This window comes from Andrographis paniculata, unplaced genomic scaffold (genome assembly GCF_009805555.1).
Source record: "Andrographis paniculata isolate CXL003 unplaced genomic scaffold, ASM980555v1 Contig32END, whole genome shotgun sequence".
Classification (NCBI taxonomy): domain Eukaryota; kingdom Viridiplantae; phylum Streptophyta; class Magnoliopsida; order Lamiales; family Acanthaceae; genus Andrographis; species Andrographis paniculata.
Window position 1 is genome coordinate 5,296,355 of NW_026137565.1, and position 19,271 is coordinate 5,315,625.

At 31.0% G+C, this 19,271-nt stretch overlaps 3 protein-coding genes and 1 long non-coding RNA gene across 6 annotated transcripts; 2 read left to right on the plus strand and 2 right to left on the minus strand.

The window, feature by feature from the left end:
- Positions 1–650: 650 nt before the first annotated feature.
- LOC127247806 (uncharacterized) lies at positions 651–2,481 on the plus strand. Of its 2 annotated transcripts, XR_007837931.1 has the most exons (5): positions 651–870; positions 1,317–1,388; positions 1,469–1,557; positions 1,651–1,705; positions 2,107–2,481. It is a non-coding gene; the product is annotated as an uncharacterized LOC127247806 (long non-coding RNA). The 2 variants fall into 2 exon arrangements; XR_007837930.1 differs by lacking the exon at positions 2,107–2,481 and having other exon boundaries at positions 655–870; positions 1,651–1,925.
- A 686-nt stretch (positions 2,482–3,167) lies between these two features.
- LOC127247091 (ribonuclease 3-like protein 2) lies at positions 3,168–5,793 on the plus strand. Its single transcript, XM_051268799.1, has 4 exons — positions 3,168–3,673; positions 4,088–4,240; positions 4,851–5,209; positions 5,482–5,793. Exons 1-4 carry the CDS (start codon positions 3,299–3,301, stop codon positions 5,654–5,656), a joined length of 1,062 nt encoding a protein of 353 aa, XP_051124756.1. The 5' UTR covers positions 3,168–3,298; the 3' UTR covers positions 5,657–5,793.
- Positions 5,794–7,229: 1,436 nt separating this feature from the next.
- On the minus strand, positions 7,230–9,111 carry LOC127247113 (xylan glycosyltransferase MUCI21-like). Of its 2 annotated transcripts, none has more exons than XM_051268828.1 (3): positions 8,833–9,111; positions 8,642–8,743; positions 7,230–8,539 (listed from the first exon to the last, which is right to left on the minus strand). In XM_051268828.1, exons 1-3 carry the CDS (start codon positions 8,948–8,950, stop codon positions 7,383–7,385), a joined length of 1,377 nt encoding a protein of 458 aa, XP_051124785.1. In that variant the 5' UTR covers positions 8,951–9,111; the 3' UTR covers positions 7,230–7,382. The 2 variants fall into 2 exon arrangements, with proteins under 2 accessions (XP_051124785.1, XP_051124784.1); XM_051268827.1 differs by having other exon boundaries at positions 7,230–8,542; positions 8,833–9,108.
- Positions 9,112–10,477: 1,366 nt separating this feature from the next.
- Positions 10,478–12,423, minus strand: LOC127247143 (alpha-1,3-arabinosyltransferase XAT3-like). Its single transcript, XM_051268877.1, has 4 exons — positions 12,298–12,423; positions 11,985–12,186; positions 11,819–11,911; positions 10,478–11,744 (listed from the first exon to the last, which is right to left on the minus strand). The coding sequence occupies exons 2-4, from the start codon at positions 12,109–12,111 to the stop codon at positions 10,582–10,584; spliced, it is 1,383 nt and encodes a 460-aa protein (XP_051124834.1). The 5' UTR covers positions 12,112–12,186; positions 12,298–12,423; the 3' UTR covers positions 10,478–10,581.
- Positions 12,424–19,271: the final 6,848 nt, after the last annotated feature.

Sequence of the window (19,271 nt, forward strand, 5' to 3'; positions counted from 1 at the left end):
TTTATCTTTAATAATAATATAAATAAATATATATAAAAATAATTAATTTATATATTACTATATTTTTTTAAAAAATATAATTGTATTATTAATTTAAATTTGATTGTACATCGGTATGATATTACTAGTATTCTATTAATTCTACTTACTATAAGTGCTTATTCATTTTTTAATTGTATAATTACATTATTCAGATTTTTTCTTGTTTTGAAGAGATAAATTATTATCCAATTATTATACCAATTATTATACTTACTAAAATATTATTCCAATTATTGTACTTACTGTCTATTCATAATTACTATAAATAATTATCCTTTTTCTTATTTTAATTACTATATAAATGCTCATCATTTCTTGAATTGCACTTTTTATTCAAGTAAATTATTTATGTATATATTAAAATGCTATTAAATTTATTGTACTTACTATAACGAAAATAAATGCTTACCCTATTTTTAATTGTATAATATTTTATTCATATAAAATTATTTTATTTCTAAAATAATTTATTTACCTTTTTAGGAATCTAAAATTCAATTATTGGACGGTTTAATTATCATTGCTATATATTTTGAGCCCAAATCATGTGTCAAACACCACAGTCCATTTCCCACCGGGCTTTAAAAAACGCCATGACTTTTTAAAACCTCGCAGTCATCGAAGGTGTCATCAAACCGTCCACTCACCAAGAACACAACACAAGTCCTCTTGCTCTACAACAAAAATGCTCCGCTCAGATCTTGTTGATTGAATATAGAAAAAATGTCCAGGAAATCATCTAAATTTGTGTTGCTTCCGGCGTTCTACCTCTCTGCTGTTCGGCGTCAGCGTAGATATTTTTATCGGAGAAATGCAAAATTGTTAAAGGTATATAATGTTGTTATTTAAGATTTGTATTTTCTTTTTTTCTTTTTTAGCATTGATTATTGTCATTTGTGTCTATGTTTGCTGCATCTGTTCTTAAAAAATTAAAAAAAAAAAAATTCACAATTGGAAAATGATCTACCTTTTAACATATGTGTATGGTTTGACTATGTGTTGATTGAGCTTACTTTTGAAATGAAGATGAAATAGTCATTGATTTTAGCATCTTGAAAATTGGAACTATTTCGAGATTTTAGATCTTTATTGAGTGAATCAATTTCTGAATACGGTTATGATAATGGTATGTACATGAAATAGTATCTAATATAGTTTTTTTAAAGTTAAGAACTGATATGTTTTCATTTGATGAACATAAGCTAATATTAATTGGATATTCATGTTTGATTTATTATTTTTTTTTTTTCTAAACTCTATTTCTATTCCAACAGGGAGAAAGCGATCTTCAATATTTAGCCGCACTTTTATGGTTTTCATTTGGTACAATAATCGTACTTTTGCAGGTATTAAGATTTAAGTAATGATATTGTGAACTTATACTAGATTGTTTGTAATATTTATTAACTCTTTTCATTACGTGTAGGAAGTGCTTTCAGTGTATCCATTGTTGTCTATCACTTCCTAACTCCAGAACAATCTAATAGAATCTCCAATGTTCTGAATTTTCTTGAGGTTAGACACTTTTCCTTTCAAAAAAGTCATATGGATGTCATGTTTGAATATTTTCTTGTTTGGTGTGTAATTATTTTTTTAATATCATTTTAGGACTGCATCACTTACCACTGTAAGTAGCACAAAAAGGTTGGGGCGGATTAAAAGAGTAAGTACAATTCAATGAGCTGTTAGCGTCACAGAATTTGGGCGAAAATATCAAAGTATGATCCGTTGAATTTTTACGGAAGGGGATAGTCTCCGCTTTGGATGCAGCAGACTACTGCAACCTTAGATGATTTCCTGGGCATTTTTATTTATAATTCTTTTTTCTCACAACTTGTTTCTAACTCAAAAAAAAAAAAAAAAAATGGCATCAAAAGTTAAAATGTCTCTGAAATCATCTGAGGTAGCCTAGATTATTGCCGCTGCATCCAAAGCGGTCACTAGCCCGTTCCGTGGCAGTTTCCCGAGTGATGCTTTGTTGTTTTCTTTCAAACTTTGTGCCGTATCAGCTTATTAGATTATTCTTACTCTTTTTTTTTTTGCCGGTAATCCTCTTATGTTCAGTATTATCTATGTCGATCGTCTGCACATTTTGCGCGCTACCGTGGCATGCTTTGCCATTTTCTCAAGGCCTCTCAAAGTGTCTGTATCTATAGTTGCAGCTGAGAAAGAAAGAATAACAGACTACAATGTGAAAATTTTGTTGATTATTTATCATTTTTTTTTTGACATTTGTATCATTAAGGTCAAATTTGTATTTTATTTTTATTTTTTTGGGATATTTAAGCACAATTTATCACAGATTTGAAATAAATTGTGATTGTGTTATCCAACAGTATCTCTAAAGTGTAACAGTGGCCTACTATAATCCATAAATATATATACACAGGGGAAAAATGCATTACAAAACTTATATATGAATCTCCATATTATTAATTTTCCAAAAAATCTCATAAAAATAAGTTTTAAGTAATTCTAATTTTCCTTATTTAATATGTTTCAATATATCTATTTTCGGTAGATATCAACAAGGATATGGCACATACCATAACCATTCGGCACGAAACAATTAAAATTGTATTATGTTATTTCATTAATCCTTCAACTAAAAAACGCCTGAACAAACATGTAAAATTAAAATTTAATAAATAAAAATAAATATATATTAATTTTAATATTTTTTGTGAAAAAAATATAAAAAAATTACAATGGGAAGTTGTAAAATCTCTAAAATACACACTTTTTTTTTTTTTACATAAATATTATTTTATCAGTAAGTACACATATTTTTAATTACAAAATAATTATATTTTTTGTAACTATAGATTTTATTTTTTTATAATAACCAGAAAATCACTTTTATACTATTTTTAATTAGATATTTTAGTTAAAATACAATTAATAGCATAAATCATGTGCTGAGATACAAATGCATATCAGCACCTACAGAATTAATTACAGCAGCCTTAATTAATTAAGGATAATTAAATAAATTATGATATTATGTAAAATCTTTTATCTATTTATGTAAATTATTGATTTGATATTTTAAATATAAAATTAATTTTTAATATAATATAAAAATAAAATTTAAATACGTATTTAATTTGAGTTGGAACCTGTGTTTACTCGAAGGCGACTTGTGTTGTCTTTGACTCTTGTGTACTGTTACGTGTCTTGGGCCCTAACCCTGAGATTGAATAGTTGCTTTCGTGTTCGCATCGCCGATCGATCACCGGCATCTTGCTTGCATTCCATGGACGCGGCGCCGGTAGGGTTTTCTGCGCTTCCGTCTGGGGAGCCGGATGATGTTCAGAATTTCGAGGCGTCCGTGGCGGCGGTGGAGAGATTAATCAAATACCAATTTCGTGACAGGAGGCGTCTCGAAGATGCCTTGACGCATCCCTCCTATACAGACTCTTCCTCCTATCAGCGACTCGAATTTGTAGGTGATGCTGCTCTAGGTTTGGCTATATCCAATCTTGTTTTCCTGCAGTACCCCGACGCCGACCCCGGCAAACTATCGTTGGTGCGAGCGGCCAACATTAGCACCGAGAAGCTCGCCCGCGTCGCCGTCCGCCACCAGTTTTATAAGTATGTTCGCCATAACGCTGCCGTTCTTGACGAAAAGGTAATTTTCTTTTCTTTCTCTGTTTTCTGTGAAGAAAGTTTAACGCTGCTCTTTTGCCACTGGAATTTAATTTTACGAGGTTTATATATATATACATATATATATATAATTGTTTAATCTATGACACAATTGTAATTTTAGTTTTGTTCTTGTTCTATGTAAGTTAGTGGATCAGTATGCTTAGAAATTCTGAAGGCATTTGTATTTACAGCTTGAGCCTTAAATTGAGGCATACGACAATGCGTTTTTTATTTGGGACATGGATTTCTGCAGCTGAAAGTTGTGAAGTTGGTCAGGTTTCCATCAAGAACTTGATACAGACATTTCAGCTCATATCAAGTGGCTTGATGGAAACTTGGCTAATTTTTCGACTTTCTCTGTTGAAATCATGCCCCTTTTAATGATTTGCTTCAGGTAAGGGATTTTCTAGCGGCCATAGAAGAAGAGGATGGCACTGAGTGTTATGGGGGTTTGGTGAAAGCACCCAAAGTTCTTGCCGACATTGTGGAATCAATTGCAGCTGCCGTATACGTTGATTCCGGCTTTGACTTAAAGCTTATGTGGAAGGTCAGCTTCCATTTACTTACTTTTGATGGCTAATCGTTGTTTAATTTGTTAAATGTGTTGTGTTGTTATAACAAGTGTCGGCTAACAGTAGTTTGAATAGTTTCAATATATGTGATACATGAATACGGTATTTTAGTATTTCTATAATTCATGGTAAACAATAGAAGGCAATAGCACCGGTATTATGCTGTCGCTCCATTGAGGTGCACCTATGCACTTGCGCAAAGTCACTTGTTGTGGAAGAGCGTTGCAGGTTGAAGTGTGTATATATAACTATTATATATTTATCGATATAGTAATGATCCGATTGTTTTGTCTTTATATAACTATCTATAATCATAACATGTTTCGACATTTTGTTTTGTTTACATAAAACTTAACATATTATTTGGAATGATATCATGAGAAAATTTATAAGTTTTTCACATAGTGTCTTAGAGTTTGAACGTTATTTTTCGCTATCCAAGATTGAAAATTGTGCTAGAATTAATCATAGCCTTTCTATCTGCTGTGAATTAATCATAGTAAGTTATAAATGTTCTAATCCCAGCATATGATGATGATTCCCATCGTAGGTTTGCTTATAACGTGTTTTCTGTCTGGTTTTTAGATCATTGGAGGCTTTTTAGAACCTCTTGTTATGCTTGATGCGCTGGAACATCAACCACAGCCAGTGACGATGCTGTACGAATTATGCCAAAAGGCTGGGAAGCAAATCGATATAAAACACTGGAGGAAAGAAGATAGAAACATTGCGAGTGTCTATGTAGATGGGGAGTTTATAGCTTCAGCTTCTTCCGAGCAAAAGGAGAATGCTAAGCTTCATGCTGCAAAGGCTGCTCTCGAAAAACTATCTCCTGAAACAACCGAGATTGATATACTCAGTGAACTCAATGGGAATGAGATTGGTGCGAAACATAAGCTGCACGAGCTTTGTGGCAAACGGAAATGGCCTAAGCCGATTTACAAGTACACCTCTTATCCCCTATAATGCTTTATATGATCCATTTTCTCGCATTTAAAATTTTGCTATATTACACATATCTATGCTTCCATCATATGCATCATGATAATTAAATCTGTGGACACCGTAATGCATTGCATTTATTTTACTTGAAACACGGCTTTTTGGCTCACATTATCAATCCAATGGTACTTGAATTCTGAAGGACACTTGGAAACTTGCTTTATTTGTCTTCCTTGTATAAACAATTTGATCTTTGAGACCTATTGAAATGCAGACTCCAGGAAGAGGGCGGGCTTGCTCATAACAAGAGATTCAAATGCTCGGTCGAAATTGAGGTTGATGAAGGCATACTGTTCGTAAAGGGGGAGGATAAGGCGCGATTGAAGGCTGCAGAGAACTCAGCTGCCTTTTTAATGCTTCATGGACTTAAAGAGAGGAATTATATATGATTCTCGCCACCTCGCCGGAACATTGTAAGAATATTCGATATATTAGGTTTTGTTCATCCATAACATTTGTATCTATGATCGATGACTTGAAACATTTAGCTCTCTCTCTGGTTTATGAAAAGACTATTTTTAAGTAATGACTGATGTTCAAATGTCCTGTTGCAGTTCTTATCCTCTTGCTCATTCTTATAATAAATAATGAATACATGTTTTTATTTAATCGGCCTGGTTATTGTGTTTATTTCTCTCATCAGTATATTTGAAGTATAAAAACAACACAAGACAGCACATGTCTGCTATTTGATCGGGCACGAATTTTAATAAAAGTGAGTAATAATTGTTAATTTTTTTTTATAATAAAAAACAGTACAAAAGTAAATGATTTTTTACTTAAAAAAGAAATGAGAATATTTTTCAATGACAACCCGAAAAGGAAACTGAACATAAATTTAAATGACGGATGGAGTAATATGTATTTGTATTTATATTGTTTATTAATATATAATGTCTTGTTGATTGTGTCTTTTTATTATATGTTGTGTCTTTAATAAATATGAATTTCATCATATTAATAATATATTTTATTATTTCATACAAAAATATTATTCTAAACATATTTTTTTTTTCATTCATTATTTTAAATGAAAATAATAAATATATTTATTACTCACAGATGGAGAAAGTACTTATACAAGATTGCTTCTTGTTTTTACGGTCTAATTGAGGGATTGTTTGGCTCTAAAAAAATAAAAGTCAATAAAGATTTGATTATTAATTAATTTTAATATATTAATCAGGATGGGCCGTAAATGCAGGCTCCTTGGGCCCACAACGTCCCAAACTTTCCCTGGTCCAAGCTCTTCGAATTAAGACTTTGTTTACACAATTATATTTCATTTATTTATACTATTTATTTAATGTAATTTAAATAAAATTTTGATGGGACGTTTTATATGGTAAATATATTTTTTTATCAACATTTTTTTAAAAATATATTTATAATTGATGCAAGTTTTCTTCAAAAAGACAAAAAGTGATTTGAAATATAACAAAAATATTTGTTGATGTGAGTGAAAGCATATCAAAACTTTTCTTATTTATTTGTTTTTAGTTTGATTTAATTTTTTACTTATGCAACAATAGTAATTTTATAAAAATATATATATTTTACAATATTATATCTAAATCACTACATCAAAAATAATATAGACAAAAAAAAGTGTGTTGCACTTTTAACTTTGGTTAATTTTGGTCAATTAAATGATAGGAACATACACACATACAAACAAACGAGTAGTATTAAGTTCGGCCGGGTTATCCAGTACATACTTTCGGTAGCGAGTGCGGATCAAATAAAAAGAAAAAAGAAATTCCACCATCTATACACAAAAGATTCAATCAATTTAATTAAATATGGCACAGCTAATAGCAAACACATACTTACTACTATTTGTTTAATTTTTGTTTGTTTCACAATTAATCCAATCTTGATTTTGATGTTTTAGCTTTTGTCCCTAACTTTAAACTATTCATTGCCTTTCTTGCTCCTCCCATTTTCAATTTATTCCTTCTCTTCCCCAAAGCTCAGAATTAATTAATTAGCAGACCAATCTCTGCCATTAACAACGAATTCATTGAATTACAATCTGAAAATTTTTCTTACAGTTACAGACCAATACAAAGAAATGAATAAATGAAAGGTTGGAATAAATTAAAATCTCATATGCTACAATGGCGAAGATTCTCGGACAAGGCTCAAAGCTTCGACCATGGTGTGTCTGAACCTCGTAATATTAATTCTAACATTCTGACCGTTGAGGTACACCTCCTTCCCTACCTCCACCGGAAAAGCCGATTTCGGATCGGAAAACGCTATGTGATCTCTTCCGCCGAAGATTTTCAGCAGCGAGCTCTCCTCAGGCTCAATCTTGTACCGGAGGTAGCGCACGTGCATTGCACGTGCTGGATCGCCGTAGTAGGTGGCCGCCGCCCAGTTCAGGCCGATCAGGTCCACCTGCACCACGACGGCGCCGTCCGGCAGGAACAGCTCGTTCGTCAGACCGGCGCCGTGCGCCGCAACGAAAACGGCGCAGGAGTTGAGGAGGCGGGCGAAGGATTTTAAATTTGATAGAATTTTGGCTCTGGCGACGACGATCACTCGAAACCCTAATTCTTGCATCGTCGTCACCACCTCGTCCTCGTTAATGATCCTCCTCGATGTCCGCCGCGACAGGAGCATCGCCGTCGGCCGTCGGATTTGCGCCACGTGGCGGTGTTTCAGATTCAGCGTTTCCCGGAGGAACTGACGGAAACCGCCCATGGTGAGCCCCGTCGGAATGTCGCCGGAGTTCACGGCGAGGTGGCCGTGGAACTTCAGCCCGACGACGGCCGCCGGAAAGCAGTGGACGCTCGTGTTCGCGGCGGGGTCGATTATGTCGTGCGACGTCAGCCCCGACAGGATTTCCTCGTACTTGTCGGCGAATTTGGGGTTGTAATTCTCCAGGACGAAGACGGCGCGGGATTGGAACATCCTGGTGGTGATGTAAAGAGGGATTATGATTTCGTTCATTTCGTGGAAGACATTTCCGACGAATCCGCCGGAGGAGAAGACCACGGCGGGGACGCGGTGGTTGTATTTGCAGGCCGGCGCGCTGAGATTCCCCCGGAGAATTTTCACCGGCGATACTGATTTCATCAGCACTTGGTCTTCCTGCCGGGCGTACGGACGAACGGCGATTTCCTCCGGCGCCGGCGGATGATCGGAGGGGACGAAAACCGTCATCGTTCCGGCGTCGATCCTGACAGGTCGATCGACGACGCAGTGAATCGACGGAATTTCAGAATTGCACGCAAATCCGGTGGCTTCGAAATTTCGGCGGTCCTCTTCTGTTCATTAATTCCGATTCAGAATTCAAACAGGATGGATGGATTCTGGACTGATCATCATCAATCAATTCATTGCTGGAAACGATGACAGAAACAAACCTTTGACTAATCTGGCCAGAAGTGAATCCAGGACATCCTGTTGTCCTTCGACAATCCGGCGGCTGCCTGAACCAGACACGTCCCCGGTAGCATACCAGAAACCTGTCAAAAATTTCCGATTCCGAATTGAACACGACGAAAGCTCAGCTGTGAAACCAAATCGAAAGTAAATAGAGGTCTGGAAATTATACGCTGTTCGAAATGAATCCTGTTTTCCAACAAGAGGTCAACATAGAAGAAGAAAAGCACGATCAAGACGATCCATGGAGTGGACCGGAAAATCAGTTTCTTACGCTCCTTGATCTCCATTCTCAGTTTATTACAGCTTTTTCTTCTTCTTCTTCTTCGTCGTCGTCGTTGTCCCTTCACACTTCACAGCTTGTAAGGAAAAAAGATGCTGATGGAGAATCCCCAAAAGAGTCCAAAAACTATATTTAATTAAATTAATTACCAGATGAATCTTCTACACCTTAATTTCCTTGATTTTTGCTTGCTTCTTGCCATATCTATCATTTTCATTATTATTATTATTATTTTTTTATTTTTTTTTTTTCTTTTTTATTTCTCATAGCCCTAAATAAAGCGTAGCGACTTAATTAACCTCTGCTTGATTTGCAATTAGGGCCAACTAGTGCATAGTGTGTAGTAGTATAGGGATTTTCATTTTGAACAAGTCAATATAACACTACTAATATATAAAAATAATAATAATATTAATTTTAAAAAAAATTGAATTTAAATAATTGTTTGATATAATATTAATAAATATATTAGATGAAAATTTGATTTTTAAAGTAATATAAAAATAATAATTATTTGATTTAATTTATTTTTGAAAAATTTAAATGATTAGTAACAATCTTAATTATAAAAAAAATTCATTGCATACTTTAATCAAATATTGATGATAACGTACAATGCATTTTCGTATTATCCAAACACAACCCTCTGTTTATTTATTATTATTTTTTTTATTTTTTTTGACTCGTGCATAAGTACGGCGTATATAAAAATACACAAGAAACTGCCGCAATCAATCCAAATAAAAAGCATAAACTTACAATTGGAAGAAGAAGCAGTAGTAGTATTATTTAAAAATAAAAATAAAAATAAAAATGAAAATGAAAATTGTTGGGATTTCAATGTCAAGAATGCATATGGGAATTGACAATCAAACAATTTGAATAATCTCATCGACTGACAGCTAAGAGATTAGTTAAGTATTGTTAATATAATCAGATTTTTTTGCATAATTCACTTCAATTTTTTGGATAATTTATTACTACATACATTCACTTGGGAGTCACTAAATCTGGTATGATTCCACTAACAGACATTCCAATCCATTTTTTTCTCATCATTGAATGCATGGTTTTCATCATTGAATTAGATCAATGAATAATAATATAATGCAGCAATTTCCCAAAGTATAAATATAAATAAAAAGACAGATAGTCAACGGTCCATTTTTGTGCACACAAGAAATTGATCCACAGATACTTTGCCTACTTTGGTGTCCTAATGTAAAGAGAAATATGATATTATTACAAAAGACTACTCTTTTTGTAAAGCACTTCTTATGATTACATACTTGGATTGATTTCTTTAAACTGATGGGAACCAAACAAATTTATTGATTGTTTTGGGCACAATTGAATTCTTGAAAGGACTATATTGAGAATAAACATGTTCAAACGCCCTAAAAAAGTCGATTGTTACAATTGCCATTAATTTCTCTATTTGTGACTGTAAGAAATAAAAAAGTTGGGTGTCATGTTGCCTGGGATTCAAGCAAAGAATTAATGTATGTGTATAAAAATAAATAAATAAATAAAATAACTGGGTATGTAAATATATATTCAACACAAAAAAGATGAGGGGCTATGTACATCTTAAATTAATTAACTCGTCACCAAATATAATTCTCTAATTAATTAAACTTACTCCGACCAATCAGTAACAATACTTAAAGCCTCAACGAGGGTTTCCTCGAACCGGGTGAGGTTGAGCCGGACATTCTGCTGATCGAGAAAAACCGTCCTGGCGGCTCTATAGCCGCCGGTTCTGTAGACCGAACCGGGATCCCTCACGACGGAATGGTTCAGTCCGTACAGCTTCGCCAGCGAGCTCTCCTCCGGTTCGATCTTGTACCGGAGGTAGCGCACGCCCATGGCACGTGCCGTGTCGCCGTAGTAGGTGTCGGAAGCCCAGTCGGTGCCGAGGAGCTCCACCTGGATCATGACGGCGCCGGTCGGCAGGAATATCTCGTTCGTCAGGCCGGCGCCGTGAGCTCCGACGAGAACGCTGCCGGAGTTGACCAGCCGCGAGAATATGTTCAAATTGGATACCAATTTGGATCTTTTCACCAAGATTACCCGGAACCCGACACGCTCCATCGTGGATATCAGCTCCTCCTCGTTCAGGAACCGGCGCGTGTTGGTACGCGAGAGGAGGATCAGTTTCGGCTTCGGGATTTGCGACACGTGTGAGAATTTCAGGCCGTACGCCTGCCGGAGAAACCGCCGGAATTCGGTCATCCCGTAACCGCCGGGGATGTCGCTGGAATTCACGGCCAGATTGTCGTGGTACTTCAGCCCGACGACGGCGCCGGCGGGGAAGCAGTGGACGCTCCCATTCTCCGCCGCCGGATTCATCACGTCGAACTCCGTCAGGCGCGTCACGACCTTGCCGTATTTCGCCATGAACGACGGCTTGTAATCCTCCAGGATGAACTGCACGCGCCGCCGGAACTGCCTGGCGGTGATATACAGCGGAATCACGATTTCATTCATCTCGTGGAAAACGTTTCCGGTGCTGCCGGAGGAGAATATCACGGCGGGGACGCCGTGGGTTCGGCGGCACTCCGGCGGCGCCGTCGTATTACTGTACTGGTACATGCGAACTTCTCCGATGACTTTCAGTTCATCCTCCTGCCTGGCGTACGGCCGCGCCACCGTCACTCGGTCGGAATCCTCGTCGGACGGAATGTAAACCGTCATGTTTCCGGTGGCGATCCTCGCCGGCCGGTTTGAAACACAGACGACTGAATGATACGTCCGGTCGCAGGCGAACCCCGTCGTCTCCAAACTTCTCCGATCATCGCCTGATCCAACCAAATTCCATCAAAAACCTAAAAAACTTAAACTAAAAACAAACAAATCAGTAGAAACCACAAACCTCTCACCAATCTTCCCAGACGAAATCTGAACATCTCGTCTTCCTTATCAACAGCCCTAAATTCATCTCCCGAACTCGTAAAGTATTGCATCCCTACAAAAACACAAAATCAAAAACCTCCATAACCAAAACAAGCTCAAAAAAAATTAACGAATTAATTAATTACATCGATTGAAGGGAACTCGGCTGCCATAGAAGAAATCAAATCCGACGCAGAGCAGAGGAAGAGCGAGCAGGATCAATACCGGGGAGCCTGTACGAAAAGTAAATTTTTTTGTCGAATCTTTCTCCATATCTTCTTCCACTATCCTCCAAATTGATGTTTCATAGCCCCGAGAAAGAGACGAGAATAAGTATAGCGATTAAGACTGCAAAGCAACCCAACCATATAAAATTCATCGTCATCAACCCAATTTCATTAAACTAATCCCAATTAATTAATTAATAAGTTGATTTAATCAATCGACATATATACGTACGAATATACGTAGAGCAGGGAAACCGACGAAATTCTTCATGGGAATAAATTGAAGGGATCGGGAAGTCAACTGTGAATGCTTAAAATGAGCAGAAACCGCCGCTAAATGAGGTTAGCAATTATAATTATACTCCTTACATTTTTCATTTTTGTGTGCTTACATAACACATCTTTTTATTTTGATCAAAATTTACTAAATTAAAATATATTAAATAAATATAAATTAATTTAATTAATTATATAACATATAAAATCATACATTACTTAGAACCCCTCGTGTAACATATAAAATCATACATTACTTAAAATCATATATTATTTTTTTTTTTTTGTATATATTTAAAACTTCACATCCTTTATAAAATTAACTTATATTAATTACAAAAAAATAAATGTATTATTTTATTTAAATTATATTTTTTACAAACTTATATTCATATTACATATATTTTAATTGATATATTTTTTAAAATAATTAAATATATATTCTAAAAATTTTAACCATATATATTAAATTTATTTTAGAATTATCACTACTATTAATCTCACCGAAAATAATAAAATAAATTATAATTTTATATTATTAACTAATTAAATATCGTATTTCTAATTAATGCACGTGGCCTGCGAGAAATATTTTTCAATAATTATTGGGAAATTTCTAATGTTCTAAGATTGAATATAGCAGCTTGCAAAGTGATTTGATTTGTCTAAGGAATATTTCAATTGTTCTTTGGAGTGAAATAGTCTATTCATATTTTTCTATTTTAGTCTGTCATGTAACAAAGAATTCATTTTATTTTTCTAAGTAATTGTATTATCTATCTAATTTTACAAATATCTTTACAACTTACAAATATCATTATATTTATATCACACATACTAATAAGGTTATTTTAGTCATTTCCACTTTATTCTTACTTACATCATAATATAATACTAATATTTCTAAAACTACGTACAATAAGTAAATTGATATCTAGTTATGGGACGTATATGCATTTTAGGAGGATCAATTAAATAATTAATTAATTAGCCAATATTTAAAATGTGAACAGCTGAAATATCACGATCGACAGTGGCAAGAAAATTAAGAGGCTGATGTTAACCTCCGCGTGCCCTCTTCTTTTTTTTTTTTTTTTTTTTTTTTTTTTTATTTATTTTATATCATTAACACACATATAACGTCAATATCTTGATGATCTGTTTTTCTAAACTTATAAATTAATAATATTAAATTAATAGTAAGGCGTTGTTTAGTTGTAAACTGGATTATATTATAAAATAACATGCATTTGATTAAAAATAAATTAAAAATATATTTATTATTATGTTTTAAATTTGTAATATTATTTAGAAATATAATTTTTTTACGATACTGACAATAACCCGAATTTATAAATATATTTTATATTGAAAGTGTACGTGTCAAAGGTGGCGACATCGATTAAGTTAGTGCAGATTAATTTAAAAATGAAATAAATCAATATTGGAGACACGAACTTTTTAATTGTTAATTAAATTAAAGGGGATTAGTCTTTAATTACAAAAGTGGACAAACTGCACCTATTAAGATAGTGGTTTTTAAGGACCGGTCGAGTTGGTGGCTAGTAACCGGTTCGAATTCTATTAATATTTTTTTGTCGAACTTGTCACACAATATTTATATGCACTTAAGGAATACTAATATGTTATTGAAAAAAATAAAAATTAGTAGGTGATATTTCTTTATTCAATATAAAAATTTAATTGAAAAGTATGTGGACAAATAATGTTTCGTTTGATTAATGAAATTCAATTTTTGTATTTTATTCTTTTAAATAAAGATGGTTAGTGGAGTATTACGTAATACGAAGGGGGCTGGTTATTATTATTATTATTATTAGGACCACTATTATTTTCATTGTGCAATGTGTGTAGGAGATTTGATAATTACTCTAAAAACGTGTAAGATTTTTCTTTCTAAATGAAAATTCAATCATTACTAAAATTATTCCCAAATAATATATATTATCGTCCATTGACTTGAAAAATAAAAAAATAAAATGATATTCATATTATATTTTTTATTAAAATATTTAAATACAATTTTTAAAATTGTTTTAATTTCATATATTATATCATAAATTAATTAAAACCGAACACTAACCGCGCGCTCAGTTTAAAAATGATAGTTTCTTTCTGGCGTTGTTTTTTGTCGGTGAGATTTAATAAATTTAGGTTTGAGATGGAGAAATGTGCAATTTTGCATGGCAGGCAATGTAATTAAAGTTATTAGGCTGATTAAAGAGTATCACATTCAAAGTGTCAATTAATTAATTAATTGATTGATTGGGGATATTATGCAATAAGTAGTAAGTAGCAGTGGAAAGTAGAATAAGGCATTTAAGGCTGACTGTGTCTATCAGAATGAGAACGAAGGTGGTCCAAATACCAATGCTAGCCTAGTCTGTCTGTTACAATCTAAAAAAAGGTATTTTAGAAAAAGTGTAATTAGTAGATAATTAAGAATATATTCGTAAAAATAATTATTTTATAATATAAATGATTAAAATAACTAATTAGTTTAATTGAAATTAAAAAAAATAAAATTTAAAAATTTAAAATGAGATTAAAGTATGTAATTATTTTTCAAAAAAGGAAAGTGACATAGTACGTGAAACGGACAGAAACGGCAACATGGACATAGTATCTGGGACGGAGGGAATAGTATTTTTACTATTTAATATTATTACCATTTTTTATAATATATATATATATTATTTATATATAAAATATTATATTTGAATTATTATTCAAATTAAAAATTAAAATTCAAAAGATAAATCACTAACTAATTACACTCTTATATCACTAGCTATGCAAAAGCTAATTTCGTAGAGTTAAAAAAATTGTTAATATATATTAACAACAATCATTATTTACTTTACTAATTTTAATCCTTAAATTTTATAGAAATATCATATGCAATATTCAGTGTTTTTTTTTTTTTTTTCAAAAATAAACAAAATATTAAACACATTTTAAATACAAATAAAAATATCTAATTGAACATTGGTCTCGTTTGATCAAATTTTGAATTCTATTTTTCCACCATCCAATCTATTATTTTTATTTCAAAATACGAGGTTTGGTATTTATATTCCTCCAGAATTATGAAACCAAGTTTTTGAAACAAAAGGTGTATTAAAAAAAAAAAAAAGGTTGAGTCAAAATAGGCCCCTACACAAAATATTGACATAGCCAAATTGAGAATAATTTGGTAATAAAGTTATTTTAGTAGTTTCTATTTTATTTCTACTACATCTCAATATAATACTAATATTTCTATAAAAAACAAACGGATAAATAGTTATGGACTGAGGGAGTATATTTTATTTGTAAGTTAATATATGAGTATATTTTATATTTCAATTTAAATAGTACATTATTTTTTTAAAATATATTATAATTTCTATTTTTTTTTAATCCCACACAGTTTTGGGATCAAATTCGAACATAAATAAAGGAAATACCTCACCATTTTTTATTTACAAGAATTTGACTAAGTATTACACGAATTTAAAACTTAAAATTTAGTTTGAAATAATTTTTGAAAAATATAATTTTTACTAAAAATTATGTAAACTGAATAGTGGTAATTTAGATTTGAAATCCAAATCAAACACACTTATTAACACTTTAAAAGCACGTTTAAATTTATTACATCTAACATTTTTTTTCTTAAAATATTATTTTTTATAAAAGTTCATCTATACGTAAAACTAAAAATATTTCTATTTTAGTTTTCGCTTCTACTGTTATTTTTTGATAAAATTTTCTGTGAAATCATCACTCAAATTTTACATGTTTTTCAAAAATATTAAATTAATTAATTTTATTTTATAAAAAAAATATTAAATTTAAAATATCAAATCAATATATTTATATTGAATCAAATAACTATACAAAGAATCATAATAATCAAATAAAAAAATTGAAATCGAACTCCAAAACAAATAAGATTTTAAATTATGTATATAAATAGGTTTTGTTCTTCTACCTAAAACTCAATATATTTTTTCAAAAAAATTAATATACTAAACACACTTATTATTTTTATATTATCTATATAATTTTCTATATATATATATATATATTCAAAACACAAAACAAACACACCCATAGCATTTCATGTTTAATCAACTATTAGTCCACAATCATACCTTCCTTTTTCAACTTAGCTTTCTATTTGAAATAATGAGAGTAATATCAAGGAGTGGTAGGGTAGAGCTTCCTCATTCATCTACTTTCAAATTATTCTTAGTATTATTAATTATATATGTATTAAATAATAATTCTTTTCTTAATTATAGTACCAAAACAATTGGTTTATTTTATTTAATTGGGACTTGAATGGCTCAAAAGAAAAAAGAAGAGAAATTAAAAAAACAGAAAAAAAGAGAGAGAATATTTGTAAAAGCAGAGTTGAAAGAATTATTTTAGATATAAATATATACTAATTCTAAGAATTATTTTTTATTGATAATTTAAAGAATATATATATATATATGTGTGTGTGTGTGTGTCTTAGAATAATTTGATTAATTCTTTTAAATTATTTTCCAATTTCAATTCTTTTCCAAGCACTTATGTCGACATACTTCCACAAAAAAATCATGGGCGATCGATCGAATAATTGCTCATTCATACACATTTGATTGGGACCTCAATATGTTTGGTTTGTAGTGAAAATTTAATTTTCAAATAAGGATGTAGCACAGCATGCTCAAAATATAGAAATTTAGAAATTTAATAAAATTTATCGAACTTAAAGTATGTTTGGAAACTTATGTCAAAGAATCTTATAAATTTGTTTGTATATATGTATATTATATTTATAAGGGATTTGGATTTTTTTTGTTTTAATTTATATTATTATCAATGTTATTTTTAAAATATTATATAATGCATTTTCCAATTGTTTACAAAACATTTCAAAGCATAACTAAATAAATGTTTCGATATATTGTGTTCCATCCGTGTTTTTGCAATTTCCTTACAAATATATGTGCATAAGTCATAATTATATTTATTTAAAAAATTTAAATTTTGAACTCTATTTTAGACCGCCCTATAGATATATGGTTTTATTGGCAATGGGCTTTGTTGGGTATATAATGGGCTTGGATCAATTTGAAGGTGCCCATCTAGTTTATTTATCTTGTCCAGCCTTTTCAAATTATAATGATTATAATCACACAAATATTTATACCTGAAAATAGAATTAACAAAAATTAAAAATCCCAATTACTCCCTCCGTCCCATATAATATGAATGTATTACTGTAGACACAAGAATTTTAGGTAAAATATAATTAGTAAGTAATTTAGAAGTGTATTAGTAAAAATAATTATTATTTAGTAAAAATCATTATAGATTAAGATTAAAATAAATAAATAGTTTAATTAAAATTAAGAAAATTTAAAAATTTAAAATGCTATTAAAGTGCGTAATTATATTTCCAAAAATAAAAATGACAAGTTACGTGGGACGGACGAAAATAGAAAATATGAACAAATTATGTGGGACGGAGGGAGTATAAGTTTATTCTCACGCGTTCTATACAAAAATGCAATACGCCACTCTTTTACTAAAAATATCATATTATTTTATAAAATCTTCATTTAAAATATAATATTTATATTTAAAAAATGCAGATACAATTCATTCAAAGCAATCTAATATGCAAAATTACTATAATCATTATTATAAGCATACTCATTAAAAAGAATAAAATAAAATAAATATGTGTGTTCTTCGAATTTTTTTTTTATTTTTTTTATTTGAATAATAATTTTAATATTAATATATTTTTTTAAAGTTAAAATAATTATATAAAAACAACAAAGCCATTGACTGTATTTGACTTAATCATAATAATAATAGTCCTGTAAGAAATGATATAGTAATGTGGGGTGAATTTATGATCATGCAGTTATGAATTCAAATTCACATTACATTTAAATTTACCTGCCGCACATAATTCGCATATGATCATGTAGTTATGATCATTTAATTTTTTTTTGAGATTTTCGAAAAAGCTATATAATTAGTCTTCCAACCGGATCGATTTTTTAGAATAACAAGGCGGGTGTTATTTTCAATATATTTTAAATTTTATAATATTAATGAACCTCATTCGAAATATAAGTTACATATTTATTACATGTCGTCTTGGTTGATCTAAGATGCTTAGGTAATGCTAATGTTGTAGATGTGACTTCCATTTATCTAATATATTTTGTCATTTTATATCACAATTAAATATTACATAGAAGAGTATAATAAAAATTGATAGGGGTTTTTGTCTAATGGTAATTTGTAGAATATTACACTCGATTTCAGTATTTGTCCAAGAGTTTTTATTTTATTATTTATTTCAAATTGAAATCAAAATTATTTATTTTGTATCGTTTTTCGTAATAATATATTATTTTTTTTCAATTTAAAGTATTTACTTTTTTGTTACCATTTAAATGTACTTTCATACGCAATGTTTTGTGTATTTACTTTGAACGGTAATAAATTATTACCATTTAACTGTACCTTCATACGCAATTTTATTACTCTAATAAAAAATAATAAAATTATTATAATGACATTATACGTTGACGTAACATGGCGTGATAAGTAATAAATAAGGCGGTTCAATACATAATAAAAATTTTAGAACGTCATGATAAGAAAATTACTATCGTGTAAAAATAATAAAACCATCCGTAATTTAGCAGCCATTTACTTCAGATAACAAAGGAAATTTTTCGTGTTTGTTCGTTATAATTTATATTTTTGAATGGTATCATTTTGTTTGTATTTTATTTTAAATACAAGATTTTAATAGTCGTTTTAATTATGAATAAGATAATAACTCACAAAATATTATATTCTCTTCTTTGATAATAAATTTTTAATTTGATTTTTGCATGCCGATTA